The sequence below is a fragment of the Eptatretus burgeri genome, chromosome 4 (genome assembly GCF_056783735.1).
Source record: "Eptatretus burgeri isolate ZD-2024b chromosome 4, Ebu_testis_v1, whole genome shotgun sequence".
Lineage (NCBI taxonomy): Eukaryota > Metazoa > Chordata > Myxini > Myxiniformes > Myxinidae > Eptatretus > Eptatretus burgeri.
This window is the reverse complement of record NC_140964.1, coordinates 44,736,651-44,760,595: the sequence shown is the minus strand read 5'-3', so window position 1 is coordinate 44,760,595 and position 23,945 is coordinate 44,736,651. Positions and strand designations below refer to the sequence as shown.

The window sequence follows — 23,945 nt, the reverse complement described above, 5'->3', positions numbered from 1 at the left end:
TTAACCGTTCAACCAACACCAGGCTTCCCAGGATTTCACTGCATAGTGGTTCATTAAGCTTGTGTATGGAGCTTTATTCCTGTCACTACACAGTTGTTCATCTGTAAAAATGTCCATTCATTTATCAGACTGTGATGTTACGTGTGTGTGTGTGTGTGTGTGTTTTTGTGTGTGTGTTTTTGTGTTTTTGTGTGTGTGTTTTTGTGTGTGTGTGTGTGTGTGTGTGTGTGTGTGTGTGTGTGTGTGTGTGTGTGTGTGTGTGTGTGTGTGTGTGTGTGTGTGTGTGTGTGTGTGTGTGTGTGTGTGTGTGTGTGCGCGCGCGCGCGCGCGCGCGCCTGGTGGAAAACAGCTCGTTGACTAATGCCCAAACAAATGGTGAATCACGTGACAATTTCACAACATCAATACTCAAACCTTTCTGCAGAAAGAAAACAAGAGGAAATAAAAGGATGTTCAATGCAAGAGGAGGCCATGAGGCCCATCGGGCCCTGGCATTTTTCCCAAGTTACAATGTCGATGCACCCTCTATCCCCAATTGTTCCAGATACCCATCTAATTCCAGTATGAATCCCTCCATCAGTTCAGGTGCCACTACCCCCTCCAGGGAAACCATTCCATGCATCAAACACTCTCTGAATGAAAGTTAGACCGCAACCTTGAAGTCGTTCTCATTCTATCCTCTTTCTTCACTCTCGAGCTTATAGAGCGCATCACGACTGGATATTAAAGTTGGTGGCTCCGATATTGTCGAGTCAAGCGGATGACACGTCCATTAGGAAAACGCATTGATCAGTCATCAATGAGCACACTTCTTGTATAAGACTTAAATCATCAGCAACATGCCATGTCGTTTGCTTATTTTCTGTCCTCATATTTGTTCACACGTCGATTGAACATCCGAAGTCTCAAAGAAAGTTCAATTTCTAAGTCGTCGGTCCGAGTTGACATTCAAGTCACGAAGCTAAAATGGCGAGTCGAGTCCGACTCCTCGAGCTGATGAAGCAATTGCAGCAAAGCTGTTCCTGTATTTGCACAGGGCATCCATCTTGTCAACCGAATGCTTTCTCGCCTTTTCACACCGCAGTGCTTGCTTTCCCTGTTATAAATTGCTGTCAACAATAGCTCGAAAATAATTAAGGCAAAATTGGGCAACAACGCTTTCAGTGCCGGAGCTCCACTAGTACCACTATATAATGCATTATAATTATATTATATAATTTTATGAAGAGGCATTATAATGAAGAAAATGTTGTTGTACACACTTATTACTCTAAAAGACTACCAATGCCATGTAAGGGGTCTTTCTGACAAAACACATACTTGACCTGTACTTTTTATATGAGCCAACAAAGGCCGACGCTTTTGTTAGTTGCTTTCATCTTGAGGACTACAAACACATACCTCTTGAGTCAATAAAAATTCAACCTGCATAATAATGAAAATAATTTCGGGTTATCACCTTTCTCAGTCGGAAAATGTAGTGCAGAGGTAGCACACTCACCTTTAATCTGTCTAGTCTGGGTTGTTGTGCACAAAGCTTCGGAGACAGGGTGTTGTGCTTGTGCCGTCCCTCGGAAAGACTTTAAGGCGCTTGTCATGTCTGTTAGCATTAGTTGATGGATGTTAAAGACCTCACAGTGTCTTTCGCTGAGAGCGGATGATGTATCACTGGAACCCTGAGACAAAGTCTAAAATCCTGCCAGAAACAGCAGCGGTCGAATGTCAGACCTGCCCAGCCGGTTCATGAAAGGCTTGGGTGAAAGGATTTCAATAGCTGATCCCACAAGAAGTGGTGAGGGAAAGAAGGGGAGGGCATAATTGGGCTTGTTAAAGTAGTAGTAGTCACGTTTTTCAGTACCACAGATGCACAGAACACCAACAATCCCACAATATGGATAGGAGCAGTGTTGGATAAACCAGGAATAACAACAGTTGGGTTTTTGTTTCGGTGGAAGAAAAGGGGAGATCTCCACAAGGCATTGCCATAGAACACCATCCAAAAGGGCAATGTGGTAGTTTACAATGGTCACAATAATTTCCACAAATTTGCCTCCCACACAGCTCTGTTCCTCGGTTGATAAATGCCTGTTTTTATTTTATAACAGACTTAAAAATCCAAACATTCATAAAAATCTGAGCTCATATTATACTTCAGAACAAAGATCAACGCTCATGGTCATAACATGGCTTGTCAAACGAATACACGTGTGCACTTTGGCCCCGAGGACAAACTGCACAGTCATACAAGAAGAAATGCTTACCGTTTCTACCTTAACAGCTTCATCAGTTGGACAAAATGGTGAATATAAAATTTATATGGAGATGGGGAAGGGGTTGGAGCGAATGGGCAGGGGTGGATATCCCAAGCTTAAAACCAAAGGTCACCATGACATGATTACAAGGGTATTGGAAACAAAACATTTCCCAGGCAAAGAAAGAAAGAAGCAAAGGTAGAAATGAAAGCAGAAGTTGAAAGACCAAATTGGAATACAAGTAAAGACAGAAATAAGGAAGAAAGAAAAAAAGTCAAATGATAGAGGAAAGGTCTGTAAAAGATAACTACTGTTATGGTGGTCACGTTGGCCAATGAGCCCAGACGCACTGAGCCGTATCAGGGTCCTAATCACACCTTCACCTCGCTCAATTTAGTTCATTGGATCCTGAATGACCTTCAACTGTGAGCAACACGGTCAATTGAGCAACACACCGAATTCTCCGTCCAACCAAGTCACTCAAAATGGCAACTTGGAGCGGTTCATCATGCTCTATAGGGGTGAGACTTGGACTCGAATACTAATCGTCCCGTTAAATCTGTCCTTTGTAGGACTTGTAAGCCTGCACAGCTTTGCGATCGTGGTCACTCGAAAAACTCAAACAAGACCCAGTCCATGCATGTGTGTATTCAAGAAAAGGGGAACGGAGAACAGAAAACATGCAAATATTTTAAATACAAACGTATTCACCGTTGCCGAAATACATGTCTCGAGTTTCATACGGATGGAAGAGCCTTCCGTAAACTAATGCTTAGCAGGCCCTCATGTACACCACAGTAGATGGAACATAATAAGGACAAGACAGAAATACCTGCAACAACCCATATGGGCACCGTTAGGGTCTTTATAGAGTGAATGGCTCCGCAGCCTGGTCAGGGTAGGTGAGTGTGCTGCACGGATGGGAAACCCCCCGATTATCATGCAGGCGAGAGGTGGAAAAAGTGATCATGCCAGTCATGCAACTTGGCTCTCCTTCCCGCACATCCTGGGCTGGACTCCCACCAGACCCTGCCCGATGTGGACTCAGGCCAACCGGACTGGGACATGCGGACTGGGGCATGACCCCTTCTCGACTCCAGCCCCCACCATGGGTGTGTGGGCCTTATATAGGCACCCAAGATACTCTGTTCTGCGATGTCACCCCCGTCCTGTCTACCACACAGCAATTGATGGTTTGGCCATAAATCCCGGAGAAATCGCTTCCCTGACCCTCTCGCCTCTTTCCGAATGATACAAACTCTCGTATTTACACCAAAACTAGCGCCTCCTCAGGTTTGCAATGCCACATTCCTCTATAAAGCACATACAAGACTTATTTCAAAGGATAGAATATTAAAATGGGTTTTGAGGGAAAAGTGCTTTAAGACACAAACATTCTGAAGGGAAGATGACAGCTTTCTTTACAAATAGACACATAATCATTAATCTCAATTAAATTACCACGCTGTTATGCTAATACGTGTACCAAGTGAACAACTATTCCGAAGTTATACAATCTTAAGCCCGAGAAACCATTTCCGCAACAATACATTTTCTGCAATGCATATCATTTGTCTAATGAGCAGATTAAGAAACAAAATATTCCACCATGAACAAGTACGTGACATACACTACATGGCCAAAAGTATGTGGATACCTCCTCATCCAACATCTCATTCCAAAATCAATGGCATTAACATGGAGTTATTCCCCCCTTTGCTGCTATAACAGCCTCCACTCTTCTGGGAAGGCTTTCCCAGAGATGCCAACTTTTGGAAATCAGAATTAGGGAGGATTTGAATCCGACACCAAATAATGTGCGCGAAGCGCACATCTCGAGCGCGGAGCGCTCGACCCTTGCGGCGGGGTCCAGGGCCCGCCTTAGGGCCCTGGAAGCTCTGGGGTTCGAGACACTCTCTAGTGCCCTCTGAGCCCTATTTTGGAGCATTTAACATGTTAAGAATTCCCACTTTTTGAACAAAAAAAGGGGAAAATTGTGCACTTTTTAATGTTACATGTATGTTAATATTAGTAAGTTAGGGGACAATCAAAGATTAACAAAAAGCACAAAAGAAGCAATATTTTTCTTACCTTACTGGCTGGTACTACTGCTGCTTGCTTTTTCCATGGCAGCTTTGCTGAGTGACAGCTGTGTGGCTCTTTTAGCCCTTCTGATTATGTCTTTGCTGTATTCTCTCTGGTAGCAAGGGGTGCTATGAGCTAGTTTTTCAATTAAGAGAGCTTCCAGGGTTTTGACACTCAAATTGGGACGAAATTCAGTATGATTCTTCCGTACAAGACTGAGTGCCCGCTCACATGATGCGTTCGAATGAGGAATGACCAAGATTCCCTTCATCACTTTGCTCAAATTAGGATACTTCTTGGCACCAGTGCAGGGATCTGTGAGCTGTGAAATCCGATGCCACTGCTCATCCACTCTCACTGTCTCAGTAGCAATTGTAGCTATGGAGACGTCTGCCTGGTAGTGAGCGAATTCACTCTCAAGACTGTCTATGTCACTATCACCGCCACTGAACAGACAGGGGAATTTCTTGATGAAAAACTCCACACAGTCAAACCCCACTTCTTGGTGTAGCTTAACATCCAGCACCTGAGCATGCTTGGCTAATTCATCATCTAGCGGCCAGGTTTTGAAGATGTAATTGCAGGCTTTCACATAATATGAGCGAACTGCACTGAAGAAACCTTGGATGTCTGACTCACTCAGAGTGAAGGTGGATTTCTTGAGACTCCTTTGTTCCCTTATATACAGTTTGGCATCGTTCCCAATCATGAGGTCCTCATCATTCTTCTGATGATTTCTGTCAGAGAAGGGTACATTTACCAGAGCAACCGATGACACCGATGGTTTCAAAAACCGTACGAAGATATCTTTCAGAAGACCATTCAATTCTCAGTGCAGGAGATGAATACAGGGTTCGTCTCTTTGGAGCAGAAGATTCCCCTTCTCAAAAAGCTTGTTAGCATATCGAAGGAAGAAACAATAGAGTTTTGTTTGTGGAGACAAGAACATCCTGTTGACACGTTTTTCTCTAGATTCCTGCACAGTGTTTGAGGAAGATGCGCTTTTAGTTGTAGAACTCGTAGTACACTTAGCCGCAGGGCGATCACACTTGCGTTTACTGCCAGCAGAAGAGGTCAGACTCGTAGTACCAGATCCAATTTTACGTTTGAGGAGAGAGCTTGAGGTAGGTGCAGCCAAGGAAGAAGACCTCTGATTCGAAGGTTTTGCTGAGCTTCTATCAAGTGATTTGGCAAAAGCAGAACTTAACTTGGGTCCTTCTTTGCCTGTAGATGGGACTATCCCAGTCTTTCTCGACTCTGAAGGGATCTGCTTTGTAGATGAACGTGATGAAGGGCCGGTGATGCTACCTGCTCTCAGCATTGGTTTTGGTGCTGTCCCTGCTGTCTTCTTCGCAGCAGATACTGCAGTGGTAGTGGTGAATGCTGCTCCACTAGTGCTTGATCCTGCAGTGCCAGTACTGGCAGTAGATACAGTGCCGTCCTTCTTGCTCGTTGTTAGAGTCTTGGCTACAGTTGGTTGCATTTTTCTTCGTACTTCTTTGAAGAAGAGGCGAAGTGGCTCCCACTGTTCAATCAGCCTGTCTAGGCACTGACCAAGGGACAGCCACCTTGTTGCGACATGCTTCAGAATCTTGTGAGTCGGGGCATCACAGAGTTCTTGCAGTGCTTTCACTCCTTTGACGCGTTTACTACTTTTGTCCAAGTAGTAGTAAATATCGATGAGAAAGTCATCTAATTCAATGGGTAAGGCCTGAGCCGCCTTCTTGGCCGTATTGTGCATCATATGGCAAGGGCATCCCATGATGTAGCACTCTGGATTTTGTTTGTGGATATAAGCAGCGACTCCTTTGTGCTTGCCCACCATGACAGAGGCATTATCAGCACAAAAGGAAACAATTTCCCCACGGAATTTTCCTGTCACTGAACTCATGATCAAGCAGTTTGAAAATGTTTTCTCCAGTGGAATCTTGTTTGCACGCAGGCAAACTTAGCAAACCTTGCTTCACAATCCCAGCACTGTTGTCATAGTACGAAATCAGGACAGGATATAGCTGGGCCTCACCACTGTCATTGCTACCGTCTGTAGCTAGGCTAAATGGAGCTAGTCGAGCAATATCGGCAATAGATGAAGCAGTAACATTTGACAACTCACCAATTATTGCTGAAGTTTTTGTTCTTGCACATCCATACTTTGAAGCAACTTTTGAATCTGGAAACATCTTTTGAAATAGAGGTCCAGCATGATCCGAGACTGATATGGGCAAGTTATGTTCCACAATAAATCCACTAAAGAGAAGTTCCGCTCGGGTAACATCCTCTTCCTCGCTTGTCCCTTGTTTGGTGAAATAATTCAGAAGTGTACCGGTACTCGTGCTCGAAGATCTCTCCTTTGCAATGTCTGTGTGCCGTTTGCTTCCAACGTGCTTCCGAATATCATCGCGACCTCCGTGCTCAACTGAAATATCAACGCTGCATACTGTACAATACGCATGATGAATTCCTCTTTCAGACTTTCGAATACACGGGTATTGGAGACTGTATTCGGTCTTGTACTTCTGAGACCATTTCTTGGTCTTCGTAAGCTTCTTTTCTGCCATTTCGTAATCAACATCGAGGGCTTGAAGCATCGGTAACTTCGAAGTCGATGTTCCACAGCTGCAGCGCGACTCGTAGAACTCTAGCGGGGGCTGGTACGGGGCCCAGCTGCATGCAGTGAGCGTATCGCATGCATATACACTGTGCATACATACCGCATGCATTAAATCTCAGTGCATGATCGCATAAGCGAGATCCAGACCCAATGTTTCGCTGCTCCTCATTTGAATTTGCAATTTTTTACGTACAATTTGGTAGCAGCGAACGTTATGGAGTTACCACATGCTATACGTAGCAGACGATGCTTTTCATTCAATTCTCATACTAGTACATTCTGATTAGTGAACAGTGCAAAAATATCAAAATTTCGGGAGGGAGGGTTGGCATCTGTGCTTTCCATGAGATGTTGGAACATTGCTGCGGGGATTTGCTTCCATTCAGCCACAAGAGCATTAGTGAGGTCGGGCACTGATGTTGGGAGATTAGGTCTGACTCGCAGTCGGCGTTCCAATTCATCCCAAAGGTGTTCGATGGGGTTGAGGCCAGGGCTCTGCGCAGGCCAGTCAGGTACTTTCACACCGATCTCGACAATCCATTTCTGTATGGACCTCGTTTTGTGCACGAGGGCATTGTCATGCAGAAACAGGAAAGGGGATTCCCCAAACTGTTGCCATAAAGTTGGAAGCACAGAATCGTCTAAAATGGCATTGTATGCTGCAGCTTTAAGATTTCCCTTCACCAGAACGAAGGAGCCCAGCCCGAATCCTAAAAAACAGCCCAGACCATTATTCCTCCATTACCAAACTTTACAGTTGGCACTACGCATTCAGACAGGTAGCATTCTCCTGGCATCTGCCAAACCCAGATTCGTCCGTCAGACTGCCAGATGGTGAAGCGTGATTCATCACTCCAGAGAACGTGTTTCCACTGCTCCAGAGTCCAATGGTGGTGAGCTTTACACCACTCCAGCTGATGCTTGGCACTGCACATGGTGATCTTAGGCTTGTGTGCAGCTGCTCGGGCATGGAAACCCATTTCATGAAGCTTTTGACAAACAGAGCATGTGCTGACGGTTGCTTCCAGAGTCAGTTTGGTACTCAGTCGTGGGTGTTGCAACCGAAGACAGACGATTTTTCCGCACGACGCACTTCAGCACTCGGTGGTCCCATTATGTGACCTTGTGTGGCCTACCACTTCGCGGCTGAGCTGTTGTTGCTTCTAGACGTTTCCACTTTACAATAACAGTACTTACGTTTGACCGGGGCAGCTCTAACAGGGCAGACATTTGATGAACTGACTTGTTGGAAAGGTGGTATCCTATGACGGTGCCACGTTGAAAGTCACTGAGCTCTTCAGTGCAGCCCATTTGACTGCCAATGTTTGTCCATGGAGATTGCATGGCTGTGTGCTTGATGTTATACACCTGTCAGCAAAGGGTGTGGCTGAAATAGCTAAATCCACGATTTAGAAGAGGTGTCCACACACTTTTGGCTATGTAGTGTATCAAGCAATCATGAACAGGCCGTTTACTATAGAGCTGCCCTACTTTCTACAACATATTCAGGAACCAAAGGCAAAGTGTGTGATTTTTGACAGTGTAACATCCAAAAAGTTTGGTGTAAACATCGCAAACGGCCAATGGAGTCTACAAGGGCTCTTCTGAAGGGTTTTAGGCCTTCACTGCAGTCCACTCACTTTCCAGACAGACCACAGCCATCAAAGCAAAGTCACCAGGACAAGGTGATAAGCAGATATGCAAAGCTTGCTGGTAGTATATTTGGTGATGTTACACTTTCCAAAATGAGAAGCCATAAAAATGAAATGGTCATTGACAGCTGTGGGAGTTGGAACTGGAAGTTATGAAGGCATTAATTCAGAACATGTCCAGAAATTATGCTGAGAGTACAGAGTGTAATGATAAAGCTAATTGAGAGGTTACGACCTCCAGCTGCCAATCATGTGTAAATGGTACAACATGCAAAATGGAACAATTATAATTTCACTTGTTTAGCAGAACAACTGCAAAGAAATGTCAACTTTATCGAGATAAAATGTAAAGCAGCATTTCTTTTACTCCATCAGCTGCTCCTTCATTATTAAATTTGCATGCAAAGAAGTAGGCAGTGCACCACCACCTCGTGTCTACCTCCATCTTTACCCACAATCTTTACTGCCCCCATTAACCCTTCCTAACCAGACCTTCTTAATTGCAAGTGGCAGTGTTCCCTGTCTCCCTTCCTCTGTCTCCCTCTCCGTCCGTCCCTATCCATCCCTCCATCTCTCCCCCTCACTCTCTTTATTCTCTTGCTTGTGTCTAATTATTATCCCACTGGCCCACTGTCAATTCACACGCTCCGTCACCTTTGGTGCTGCCTGCCTCTCTCATTATCATTCTCTCTTATTCATGACACATGAATCACAACACATCATTGCTGGCACCATGATGTCATGAAGACATGAAAAAGCAAATGTCTTTCTTTCAATGGAAAATTGCTCTTCTTGTACTTCCATTTCGCTCAACAGGTGTCATGACTGACAGGCTTCATTGAATTCAATATTCTCCTGTTTGGGTGTTCAGTTTTTCTGAGCATCCACATCAGTTCCATAAAAAAATTCAGTCCTTGTTACGAGACTGTTCTGAAGGAAGTAAATCCCACAGATATAGAAACCGGAAGTAACAACAATATGCTATATATTGATTTATATATATATATATATATATATATATATATATATATATATATATATATATATATATATATATATATATATGCATACATAATGTGGAAGCAGCAGTCGAACCAGCACATTAATCTTCAAACTCAATGAGTCACACAGGGGGATAGGATGGAACCAAGCAGGAGGATAAAGAGTGTGAACATCTTTTGGAAGTTCAGTCCTTCAAAAGGGAATTGCGACCTGATGTTTAATCTTGTTTGAAATTAAGAAAATGGTTCTTTATTTTCCAGAGATAAATACAATCCACTGCGGACAAGAAATGGCCCTTGGAAGATGGAGTATGTGAGCGATGACGTCATCTGCAGCTTAAAGGAAAACGGAGATTTAACTGAAAATGGAGAGATAAACAAGAATACGGAGGCATTGTGTTGCTAATGGGATAAATCTGAGTTAGCGGAGTTGTGTTTGACACATTTCTTCTGGGTTTCGTTTACATTGCAATTGGATCCCACAGAAAGCTGTCTGCTATCCTTGTTTTTCATAAGCAGAAAGTTGCATCAAAATAGTATAAGGGAACAAGAAGCCAGCTGGCTGTCCCATCTGTCAGCACTGACTTTTACTTGGTGGAGGTAACCAGCAAGGGAATAAATGATGTCAGAAAAGAGGCGAGAGTAGGGGAAGAATACAGTTGGAGGGTAAATGAGGGGTAGCAAGTTATTGGGTCGAGATGGAGGATGACATGTGACAGTGGTGCCCTCCCCCCGTTGACGCCCTGGAGGGAAGAGTGGCATTGCACCACCTTAGGATTGCAGCTCCATGAGTGGGAGAAAAGAGGAACAAAGGAATGAAGGTGAGCAGCAAATCTTGATTTATGTAGTACAACAAGGAAGGGGTCATTGGAAGGATGCATGGATCTTTAAAGTTGGGCTTATGAGATGATGTATTCAAAACACACACCTGCCATTGTAAGCATGCCCTCACTGGCCTTGGTCATTGGTTGAAAAACCTCAGCATTGTTGGCGTTTCAGTCCTTCAACCTCAATAAGACTCTGCTGAAGAGGGCCAATGGTGACATTTATGTACCCACATGTAGTACGCACATGTAAAATACACAAAACGCTACTCTCAGCCCTTGAGAACACACAATATAGAAGAGACGACCACAAAGACACTCTCACACATACCTTGCAATCAGCTCACTGCCACCATCTTGCTAGAACACACTGCACATTGGCAGGATTTGTAGGTAGCTTGTGTGAAGACGGGTGATCGTATCTGGTGTTGGTGTTGTGCAAGCATTATGGGCTTGAATGGCCTCCTTCTGCTCCCATTGTTTCTTGCATATTCTTGTATAACCTTGTAAAGACTCCCGAACCAGTCCACACAAGTAACACCCATCAAACACCAACTAATTTTTTTTTCATTGCCCGATTTGAACGAAACTTGATGTTGCGCGTCAATGTGAAAAAACAAAACGGAGAAAAGAAAGTCGAATAAATTATTGTGCGTAATCTTCTAAACACTATTGTATTTATTAATGAACATGGAAGTGTTATATAAAAATGGCGATGTTTATTTTATGCTTAAAAATGAATAGTTCTTTGTCTATACTAAATGTTTGAGCTTTTTTAATCAATCATTTAAAAAAAAAAAAAGATAGCTCGAGCAAACTATACCGCTGAGGTTGTTTGCATTGATCAAATTCTCCCGAAGAGTACTTCTCCGAATCGGGAATTGATTTTTTAATAATTATTTTTCGTTGCCCGATTTTAACGAAACTTGATACTGCACACTGCAGGAGAATGGTGAGTGTGGCACTAAAAATTTTGTGCTATCGTGTACAGTTTTGGCTGTATTTCAGGAACATGCATACATACACATACATAATGAGAGTTTTAGTAATAGATCGATTAAAAGCGAAATGGCATGGGGATTGAAGACAACAAAACTCGGATTAATCCAGCGCACAAGACAAGGAGTAAGGGAAAGGGACGACACACTTAATGTACAATAAACCAAAACCCATAAGGCGTCAATCTCACATACATCCACACCGTACAGTGGGGACAGGCGAGAACTTGAGCAAACGGCATGGCAAATGCCTGTGATCAGGCATTCTCCATGCCACTCCAATGATACAGCAGGCTAGATGAATCAATGACCCAAAGCGATGTAGGATGCCCACGGGCTGGAGAGCATAATGCCGAGCATGGAGTCCAAGGCCGAGGGAACTCGTGGGTCAAGCGCCGTGAGAAGAGAGTGATATCTGCCGTGCATGTGCGGATGCAGATTTTATTCTCTTGGGTCTGCCTTCCAGTATGTGGCTGATGCTGTCATTAGCCATCCCACCACACAAAGCAGTGCCTCCACAATAGCGTCCTGCCTCTGTCCAGGGTTCTCTGCATCTCGTTAAAATTTCTGGCGCACTGTCCTCTGTGAAGTGACCAGCGGGAGGAAGTAGTTCCCAAAGCGTACGTGTTGTGCTTTTACATGTCCATTTCAAATAACCTCAAGTCCTCCATCTTCCCTTGCCTGTACACTGCAGGTTTTACAAAACAAAATCCTTACACTGTGCTGCTTTATGATGGATGCTCACTGCCTCCTTAGTGCACATATTAGGGCCAACGTGCCTCGGCGTGTCCCTAGTACAGGTGCAAATCGAGCCAATTCGAGCACCCGATCAATACTATTCTTAACACATTCTACCTATGGATCCCCCCCTCCCTTTTCCACGGAACAATATATACGTACATACAAACATACAAATGCACGTATGTATGTGTACACACACACACACACACACACACACACACACACACACACACACACACACACACACACACACACACACACACACACACACTATCTTGCAAATATTCCTCACAAGTATAGATCAATAACATGTCTACCAACAACATGCAAACTTCCAATGGGAATGGCCAGAGAAATTATGTACCTCCACCTCACACAACAAGGAGGCCCAGAAGCAGAACAGAAGGGAAGTAAAAGATGATGCTACGGTACAATAGGCAACATACTACTAAACAAGGCCAGACTTAAAAACTGTAAAACAATAAGAACCAAATTGTCCACAACCTGGATAGACTACAAAAAGCTTTTGATAGTGTTCCGTATTCATGCAATTGTACAAGATTAACCCCAAATCATCAAACTGATTGAGAAAGCAATGGAACTCTAGATACTGCAGCATTGATACTGCAGCACCAAGAAGGAAAGATCAAAACACCCAGAGTGAAAATACATCACAGGATCTTCCAGGGTGATAGCCTTTCACCCACTCTGTTTTGACTGGTCTTGAACCCAGTGAGAAATCTGATTAAAACAGCAAGGACACGGATAAATCCTAACATCCAATAAAAGAACATCCAAAGAGACAGGAAAGGTGACACATCTAGTGAACATGTATGACCTAAAACTCTTTGCAACAAAAGAGGAAAAGTTGGTTAAACAACTGAAATTAGTAAAGCGTTACTCCGACGACATTCAAATGGAATTTGGCGAAGATAAGTGGGCCAAGTGCACAATCTTACAAGGTAAACCAACAAAAAGCAAATGTGCAAAACAATTGCTAAAGAATACCGACATAGAACGAGGCTGATGCTGAAAACATAACTCTCCACGAGAAACAAAAATCAAAACCATTAACCAACTAGGAGTACCAGAATCTAGTATTCAAATACAGCTGTGGATAATAAACTGGCCGCAAGTGGAAATCAAGAAACTGGATCTCAAAATAAGGAAACCTCTCACTATCCACACAATGTTCTACAACAAAAATCAATGCATCCAAATAATGTATCTGCCGAGACGAGAAGGAGGTAGCGGCCTGATGGAACTCAACCAAGTGCACAGAATGACAACTGTAGGATTGGCTGAGTATGTGAAAAGTTCAACAGACTACCAAATCCAATTTGTATGCAAACATGAAAAAATAAATTGCAAGAAAAGATATCCCTAACCCACTTAGTAAAAAATTTCCAAAGACAGCTGCGAATGTAAGATGTCACACATGAAACCGAAACTGCAACAACTACAGCCCCAACGATTTTTTTTTTTTTTTGTATACCTTTCCGAGGCTCGTATGAGAGCGAACACACAACTCACAGCAAGGGGGCATGAGACAAGAGGGGCGGGAGTGGAAGGGACAAAATAGTGGGGAACAGACACATCAGGTGAACTGTGGAAGGGAGAGGGATGGGGAACATGGCGAAGAGAAGATGGACATCACAGGGACTTTCAGGAAGGAAAGCAGGAGAATTGAAGGAAGTGGGCTTGGGTGGATTATCGGGGGTAGAAAAGATCGAGGATTTGGATGGGGGAAGATAAGAGGTGGTGGTGAACAGCTGTTTTGAAAGCCTGGAGGGAAGAATGGGAAAGAATAGAGTGAGGCAGTTTATTCCAAAGGCGGGAAAAAAGAGGAATGAAAGAGTGAAGATGAGCAGTGATTCGTGATTTTGGTAGTTTTACCAGAAGGGGGTTGTTGGTGGATCTTGAGCGCCCTGTGGAAATGTGGTGGGGACAAATCGCAGAGAGAGCAGGGGGGCGAGGCTGGAGAGGAGACGGTAGAACACAGAAAGTCCACCGACCAACCTGCGGTGATTGAGTGAGAGGCCCAAAGACTCAGCTTCATTGCGGGAGATGCCAATGATCTTAAATGCCCTGGTTTCGACAGCGTGAAGCCGAGAAAGGTGGGAGGCAGGAGCACCAGCACAGAGGGGAGAGCAGTACTCCATCAGGCTACGGACAAAAGCTTTGTAAGTGGTCAGGAGCTCAAGGCGGCCGAGGAAGGACTTTGCACAACGGAGGATTCCCAGTCAGCGACTGACTTTTGAGGCGAGGTTGGAAATGTGACTTTCCCAGGAAAGGTCATGGCAGATAGTGAGACCCAGAAGCTTGAAAGAAAAGACTTCTTCCAGAGGATTGTTGAGAAAGTGGATGGGGGGGTTTTGTAAACGGTCCTTTCGAAGAGACATAGTGAGAGTGTGAGATTTGTCCGGATTGAAAGACATGTTCCACGTGTTGGACCAGTTTGTGATTTTATCCAGATCTGCAGTGAGCGAAGAAGCTGCTGCTTGCCGGTCTGAGGGATGACAGATGATACGGCAGAGGGTGGAGTCGTCGGCAAAGAGAAATAGAGGATTTTCCAGAGTCAGAGAGATCATTGATGAAAACCAGAAAAAGAACAGGGCCCAGAACGCTACCTTGAGGAACTCCAGCCTGCACAGGAAGAGGGGATGAAAGAACTCCATTTAGGGCCACACGTTGACTGCGACAGGAGAGGAAGTCTGCGAGCCATGTGTGGAGTTGGCCTTGAATACCATGGGAAGAGAGTTTGGTGAGTAGGGCAGGGTGCCAGACTGTGTCAAAAGCACGTGATATGTCCAGGGATATGGCTCGGATTTCCTGTCTGGCATTGAGGACCTCCATCCATTGATGGGAGTGCAGAAGCAGCATATCCAGGGTAGAGTGACCTGGTCTGAAACCAAATTGATGATTGGAAATCAAGCCATTGGAGAAGAGGAAGGATTTCATATCTGAAGCGATGATGGATTCCATAACATTGCTGATGATTGGGAGAAGGCTGATTGGTCTGTAGTTACAGGGATCTGTTTTTGCAACTTTTTTTGTGCAGGGCAGTGATGTTAGCAGATTTCCAAGCAGATGACCTTGAGTAAATGAGAGGGTGAATAGAACAGATAGAGGGTGAGCAAGAGCAGAAGAGCAGGCTTTGAGGACACGTGGGCTGATGCCGTCTGGACCGGTTGCAGAATCTGACTCGAGGTTTGAAAGCAAGCTCTCCACCTTGTCAGGAGAAAACGATACAGAGTCCAGGGACAGTTGGGTGCGACTGGGTAAAGTGGGTAGAGAAAGTGATGGGTTTAGGACACAAGATTTAGCTGCAAACACCGAGTTTAGACATTCAGCTTTATCACGTGTGGAATCAGCAGTGCGGCCATTTGAGGGAAAGGAAGGGATGGAGGGGGAACATACACCAGAAACAGATTTGATTAAACGCCACCAGGATTTTGAGGAGGGAGAGAGGTTTGAGAGTTCAGACTTGAGATGAGAAAGATGTTGTTTTCTGGCTCTCCTGAGGGGAGATACACACTTGTTCCGAGCTTTGTTGAAGGAACTGAGATTGCCCTCAGTTGGGTTTGCTTTCCATGAGGCAAAGGCAAGTTGTTTCAGGACAACTGCCTCGCCACAAGCTTCAGTAAACCAAGGGCGGGAGGAAGGGTAGGACAACTGAACACGAGAGGGGATAAATCTGTGCATGAGTGAGAGCAAGTTTCTTTGAAAGAATTCCCAGGATGAGTTGATGTTTGAGAAAGTAGTGATAGGAGACCAGTCTGTAAGTTTGATGGCTGCTCGGAGACCCTGCCAGTCGGCTTGAGTGAAATGCCAGACTTGACGGCGGTGAGGTGGTTCTCTGATAACAGCCAGAGAGATGTCCACTTTGACCAGGACGTGGTCAGAAGAACCGATTGGAGCGAAGGAAGAGCAGCAGATATTGTCAGGGAAATTTGTCAAAATCAGATCCAGAAGAGATGGAGTACCATTGGTTGAGATCCGGGTCGGGAAGTTGACCGATTGAGTCAGTCCTAATGAGTCGCAGAAAGCTTTTGCTGAGGTGCCATGGCAGGTGAGAGAGGTACCCACACCTAGCCAACTGGCGTGATGACAATTGAAGTAACCACATAAGAGGAAGAGAGAGTTTGGATGAGAAGATAGAAGTTGGTCCATGTGTTCGGATAGTGAGGTGTAGATGGAGTCATCACTGTTCGGTGGACGGTACAGTACACATATAAACATGAGGTGGGAGTGGAGGGGAAGCCGAAGCCAGAGGTATTCCTGGGGGTGTGGGGGAGTGAGAGCAGTGCATGGAGAGTGAGGAATAGAGTCTTTGATGAAGAGAGCAACACCTCCACCAGGACGAGGCTCAGGTCTGTCATACCGTAAGAGGGAGTAACCAGGGAGAGATACTTGGGAGTCAGACACGTCTTGGGAGAGGAAAGTTTCTGTTAGGCAGATAATGTCTGGTTTGTCAGTGGCAACCTGTATGGAAAGATCTGAAAGGTTTGAGCGAAGGCCCCGGATATTTGAGGTCCACACTTTTAATGAAGAGGTAGGGGAGGAGGCTTTGGGTGCAGGAGGTGGAGGGGGAGGGGAGGGTCGGACAAGGGACGAGGGGGGGAGGTAAGGAGGGTTGTTGAAAGAGTGTGGGGTATTGCAGAATAGGGAGGGGAGGGGCCGAATGAGGAGGAGAAAAGGCTCTGTGGGGCTGGGAGAGGGGGGGGACAAGAGACAAGGAAGATGGCAGTTGAGGATTTGAGGAGATGGAGCGAAGAGATGGAGGTGAGAGGGCAGTGGAGGGAGGCAGGTTGGTGGATGAGAGGGGGGAAACTTTGAGAAGGATGAGTGAGGGGGGGAAACTTTGAGAAGGATGAGTGAGGGGATGAAAGGTGGGAGAAAGGTGAGGGGGGAATTTTTGAGAGACGTGAGAGGGAGGCTTGGAGGGAGAAGAGTGGGATGGTTGCTTTGAGAGTGAGAGTGAGGGGTGAGGGGGGTGAGTTGGCACTGAAGTTGGAAAAAAAGAATGGTTGATGGAAAGCGAACATCCATGGCAAACTGTGGTTTTTAAAAGTTTTAGGTCAGAGATGCGATTTAACACAATTCTTGATGGATGCAATGAAGGCGAATTCAGAGAATGGAGAGAAGAAGCGCTGTAATAGTTGGATTTTTTAGGCAAGGAATGAAGGAGAGCTCGAAATGAGAGCAGTCTGTTAAAATAGCAGAAGAGTAGTGCATTGTGAAACAGTAAAGAGAACCACACGTGTGTGAGAGAGGAAGATGAAGCATTATAAGATCGATTTTGTTGTTAATATTAATGTTTGAGAGAGTTCAACAGATTAGGTCATGGAAGTGTAGGAAAAAAAAAAAAATCGGGGAAGAAGACGAGGAGGAAGTTAAGAGGAAGAAGAAGAAGCAGAATCGGAAGAAGGTGAGCGTGTTCTTGTTGTTGTTGGGTATTTTGTTGTTGTTGTTGTTGTTGTTGTTGTTTGAGATAAGAAAGAGATTAGTTGGGAGAATGGGGGATGTTTGGAAAGTGGGGAGGATGAAAATTGAAGGTAATGGGGAGGATAGAAATTGAAGGTAATGGGGAGAAAAAACAAAAAAACAAACAAACAAAAAAAAACGATCGAACACCGAGTGGAACCGGTAGGCCTCAAGCCTAGGCCTCGGCCTCAAACGCCAGGTAAGAACGTCGACAAAAATACTCACAAAATAGCACGATTTTTGAAACAAAACCGAACTCGGAACACACAGTGACATGTAGGTGAGAAAATTAAACAGTTAAAATGGGACAAAACGACCGGAAACTTAACTTTGAGAACGTCAGCAGGGAGCCCCGAAGGAGACCTCTCGTCGCTCCAAACCCGGGATTGCAAAAACAGATGAAAGTAAAATATAATACAAAATATCAACGGATATACATACATACACGGACAACTGGGAAAATGATAAAAGAGCAGGGAGGTATTAAAAAAAAAAAGTTGGACAGATTAGACAGACAAAGAAATCTCATTGGAATGGCTCAGAAGAGGTCAGCTGAAATGGGATAGAGAACGAATCATAATAAATGCACAAGACCAGGGACACTCCATTAACGATTTTAAGAAGATGGTGGGACTGAATCAATCAGACAGGTGTAGATTTTGCAAGGTAGAAACAAAAAGCATGAGCCACCTCTTATCGGGATTTAAAAAAAAAACTCTGATCAGAACAGCTGAAGTACACACAAAGGCACAACAAAGTTTGTAAAGTAATCCACCGACACATCTGCAAAAACTTCAATATCTCAGTCCCCAAAAAACTCATGGAAACATGAACCAAAAGCAACAATTAAAACTGGAACCACTGGACCTGTAGCTGATCTGTGCCCGAGCCTAATGTTGTCACCCAAATTTTGTAGAAATCTGACTGGTGGGTCGGGAGAAGATTATTGAAGGAATTTCCGAAGTCCACCATTTTGACGTAATTAAAGTCACCTGACCGGAACAAGCTTTAAAACACCCATTGCCAGTCAGGAGTGGAATCTTGCTGCCAAATTTCAGCCGGATCGGCCCAGCGGTTTGGCTGGAGAAATCAAAATAGGAGATAGACGGATGGACGGACAGACAGACAGTACCTTATCTGGAATTCCTGAAAAACAAGGATGTAATGCTCATGTACCACCTCATGATCCCATCGAGTGTGAACATACAAAACAATACATAGCAATCGATTTTAGTAGTTAGGTACAAAAAAGCAAAGACGGTATTACTAATGGAGGTGTCAGTACCCAGCGATTTTGACCTAAACAACGCAGAAATCAGGAAAATGACCAAATACCGAAACCTTAATAACAAAGTGAAAATATCTTGGCAGCTGAAGAGCACTGAAATTGCACCAGCGATAATTGTAGTGATGGGAGGAGGATGAGGAGATTGGGACCATACTCTGTGCAGAGTGTTGGTGCCGCTTCAGCAGTCTCCATTGCTATTGGGGGGCAATCCTGGACGAGTCGCCACTCCGACACAGTATACCAGCAAGCTGACACTCATTTTGCCGACCTTAGAAGGATGACAGGCCGAGTTAACCCCACCTGGTATTAATTCAACAGCTGAGTGGGATTTGAACTCAGGACCCGAGGATCCAAAGCCAACCACCCTAACCATGAAGCCAACACCAGGCATAGTAATGGGAATGATAAAAGAAGAACTTTACGGAGATTTTAAAAACCATCCCTGGGACTATTACTACAAACAAAGTACAGGTCGAGGCCCTGCGGAGCTCGGTGATGATCCTGAAGAGATCCTTCAGAATGAAACTTTGAGAACAAGAAATCTCAACAGCTTTGTTCATGAATTGTGACCCCTTAGCAAAACGAGGTGTACACTTTGAGACCTGGGAGGACTCCGTTCCACCTTCTGAAACCAGCATATGGAGATAACAACACACGCACGCATGCACGCACACACACACACTTTTCCTTTTCGCTCATTTAAACTTTAAAAAAAAAAAGTTTCCTTTTCTTACATCCCATTAACTGTCACATATTTACATATTCTGCCAGGTTTTTGCTGCAGTGCAGACATGACAACGATAGCCATTAACACATTGGGTTATTCAAAAGCATAAGTTCCAAAACACAAAACCATAACTCAAACATGATCCTAATTTTGCAATAACGACACCATAATTGCTTATTTGTAACATGTAAGCAGCAAATGTAAACAGCTCCTTTTCAAGTGGATCACCGAAACCAAATGAAACTAATGAAAGTCAAGTTAATGGATCAACTTTGGATGCATCATCGTATCCATAATCTATGAAATGAGGAGAAAGCCGGACAGTTCTTGAAATGAAACCACTCTGGTTAATGAATTGCAGGTGATAGCATCGATCCAACAAGTCCTTTTTGACATTTACCCAGAGATTGCATCAGGACAATGAAATGTGCCATTGCATAACAAAGTTGATGACCGATGAAGCCTTTCACTAGTGCATGAGGTTAATCTTACGGACCTCTTGAAGTCATATATTTCAAACACAAAGATCAAATCTGGGAGTAAAGCACCTATTTATTCCCTTTTGTAGCTAATGCAGAGGAGTACATCTGCTCTCGCAATCAGAGTAATTACAATTGCTCAAAGTAAAAGCAGTCACACATGATGCAGCTTTTCTGACTATCCGAGAATAACCTTATCAACAGTTGTACAAATGAAATCAGAACCAACAGCCAGTGCTAGACTAAGACAACTCGGCCTTGCTCCCTGTGACAACCAAGTTACATCGACAACTAAAATGGTACTTGCTAGAGCGCACACCTCCGCCAGGGTGAACAGTTTACGTTTTGCATCCCACTGAAAGGCTGGATCTGCATCCGGACCTCAACCAAAATCAAATTGGCTTGTTCTTCTCACCACCCAACTCATCCACCAAGTTTTGGTATATACCATCCACAAGTTGTTGAGATGGTGCTATATATCACTTTTGGCTCTATCTCTCAATGGTGAAGAATCACTTTTAAAAAAACAAAACGAGAAGGGTACTTGGTAAAGTGCATACCTCTGCCAGGCTGATTAGTTTACATATTATATCCCAATGACATGTCTGGTGTTGGCTTAATGGTTAGGGTGGTGGGCTTGGGATCCAAGGATTCTGAGTTCAAATCCCACTTTGCTATTGAATCAATACCAGGTGGGGTTGACTCTGCCCATCATCTTTCCGAGGACGGCAAAATGAGTGCCAGCATGCTGGTATCCTGTGTTGGAATGGTGACCCATCCAGGATTGTGCCCAATAGCCAAGGAGACTGCTGAGGCAGCACCTACATTCTGCACAGAGTATGGCCCCAGTAAATCCTACTGATAGGCTGGATCTGGATTCAGACCTGAACGAAAACTTAATGAGCTTGTTCTCGTCACATAACCAACTCCTCCACCAAGTTTCGTCCGAATCCGTCCACAAATTTGAGATATCATGCGATATATATTGTCGCAGCCCTGGCGGTTACGTTAATTCCCCGACACAATTGTCGTGGACGGGCGGTTCACTCCGACCAGTTTTCCTTACATGATCCTCGGAGATTATAGCACGTGCAGGATGGGAGGCGGCGAAGGACGTACCAGAGCCGTTCATCAGGAAGGTAAAACAAAGGTCTATACTCAAACCCACAACAAATAAACAATACAAGCAACTTAAAATAAACTCAGCGTTTTAGTGAAAATAGATCAAATATTTTAAATGGTATTAATTCAAAATGTAAAAATAAAGTGAGGTAAATTAAAGCCTAAAGTCAAGGCACCTCGACACATGGACTTTAATACAGACAAGGGGAAAATGAAATAAAAGAAAATCCTCCCTTTATTCTGCCACTTAGCTTTGTCGAGAGATGGTCTCCATTGAACTTTGCAATCGAGCCGCTTCGTCCTGTACGGGAAGATGCGCCCAAAATGGCACCGAGCCACTCTCTGGGTGGGAAATGAACACAAGGCAATTTGTGAGGCGGTATTCAACACCAAGGCTCACCAACCGCCGTGCGGCTTCTTCTCGTGAACGAATATGCAGAAGGTTCCTCTCTTACATGAGGTCCGCTCACAATGATTGTCCAAGTTCCTCCTAGAACACACGGCGAGACGATCTCTGAGGCGACGAGACATGATAAGGCCATGAGGCACGCTCTTCCTCCCTCCTCAGAAATGTACACACTTCACAGCTCAGCGGAACAGTCAATGACGAGTGTCTTGCTCCTTCACGTGGGCAAATTCACAGCATGGCATGAGAATTGTGTTGCTGCATTTCGTCGTGTCCAGGCGTAGCCAACCAGCAAGACCCCTTTACTCGAACGTGTTCTCCACCAACAGTACACTCTTCGAACCCCCTTTCCCTCTTCCAGCTTTCTGACATCATGCCCATTAACGAGACGTCTCCTACATGTCCACGGACCAAGCAACTCTATGCAATACTAACTTTCCGATGAAATTCCTCCCTTTACCCCCACAACCGTAGCAATATCATTTACCAGTTTCACTCAATGGTGAAGTATCACTGAGAAAATTATTGGATCCAGATTCGGATCTTCACCAAAATTGAATCAATTCTTCCTTGTTAATTCCCAACCTGCCCACCAAGTTTCATCTGAATCCATTCACAACTTTTTGAGAAATCATGCTATATGCCGTTTTTTGGACGACAGCTCTCAATGGTGAAGAATCACTTTAAAAATTCTCAGATCCAGATCCGGATTCGGATCTTCACCAAAATCTAATCATTTCGTCAGTGTCACATACCCAAGCTCTCCACCAAATTTCGTCCGAATCCATCAACTTTTTGAGATATTTTGTTCACAAACAGACAAACAGACAGACAAGGGTGAAAACATAACCACCATCCATCCATCTTCGGTGGCGGAGGTAATTATAGTATCCGGATCCATATCTTCACCAAAATCAAATCAATTCGTCATTTTCAAACATCAAAACTGTCCACCAAGTTTTGTCAAAATGAATCCATAATTTTTCGATATATCTTGCTCACAGACAAACAGACAGACAAACCGACAGGGGTGAAAACACATAACCTCCGTCCACCTTTGGTGGCGGAGGTAATGACTCATTTTCACATATTGACCAATATTGCAAAAGACACGTGACAAAATAAAAGTTAATTGGAGTAGAAAAGTGAGTCATGAGTAACCGGGAGCACGTGGTGATTTTTCAGTCACCGACAGCCATATTTACCCTCGCCGAAGGAGAGAGTATTGCATTCGGATCCGTTTGTTAGATGGCAAAAAAAACTTTTTTTTGACAAAAATGTTGATCGCCTCCGTTTGTTTGCGTGCGTGCGTGCGTGCGTGCGTGCTCGCCTCCAGCCCAAACCGCTCAACCGGTCGTTCTGAAATGTTCGAAATTAATGTCCCTGCGACGGTCCCGCATTGAAGTTTCGTAAAATGTGGTCGACCAAAAAGGTTTGCATTGGCCAATAGGCCAATTTGAGCCAAATTTTCCAAAATCCTCAAATTTCATCTGGTTGACTTGAAATATGAAGAGAATTTGCATATATCAGGTCAGTGAATTCAACCACCTATTACTTTTGAGGTTATCTTAGGTCAAAAGGTCAACATTGGCCATAAGGTCAACCCAAAATAGGCTAAATTTTGAAGTTGTTTCTAAAATTGTCAATTTTCATCCGAATGACTTGAAATTTGAAGACCATTTGCATATCAGGTCGCTGAACACAACCACCTATTAATTTTGAGGTCAACGTAGACCAAAAGGTCGACATAAGCTAATAGGCCAATTTGGGACAAATTTTCTAAATCCTCAATTTTAATCCAATTGAGTTGAAATTTGGAAAGGATTTACAAACTAGGTCACTGAATTCAACCATCCATTATTTTTGTGGTTCCCATAGGTCAACATCAAAACATCACAAAAAAAGGTTGACAAAAGGTCAACATCAGCCAAATTTCTAAAATCCTCAATTTTAATCCAATTAACTTGAAATTTGAAGAGCATTGGCACATCAGGTCACTGAATTCAACCACCTATTAATTTTGAGGTAAACATAGGCCAAAAGGTCAAAATAGGCCAAAAGGCCAATTTGAGCCAAATTTTCTAAAATCTTCGATTTTCATCCGATTGACTTGAAATTTGAAGAGCATTTTCATGTCAGGTCGTTGAATTCAACCACCAATTAATTTTAAGGTCAAAAGGTCAACACAGACCTAACTTCTAAAATTGATAGACAGGACCAAAAACTAAATATATCACTGTATCTCAGAAAGGTGTGGAGGAGTAATGACAAA

The 23,945-nt window shown here is 44.0% G+C and overlaps 1 protein-coding gene across 7 annotated transcripts in view; it reads right to left on the bottom strand.

Moving 5' to 3' along the window:
- Window positions 1–23,945, bottom strand: part of LOC147027941 (voltage-gated delayed rectifier potassium channel KCNH8-like) — a 603,764-nt gene that overhangs the window by 443,227 nt on the left and 136,592 nt on the right. Inside the window, exon 1 of one of the 7 annotated variants that reach the window (XM_085877812.1) lies at window positions 1,502–1,736. The exons of the other annotated variants lie outside the window; for them this stretch is intronic. Coding sequence (XP_085733938.1) covers window positions 1,502–1,610 — 109 coding nt within the window. The 5' untranslated portion in view covers window positions 1,611–1,736. Of the gene's footprint in view, window positions 1–1,501; window positions 1,737–23,945 lie in introns of those variants that run through there. 7 annotated transcript variants of the gene reach the window in all.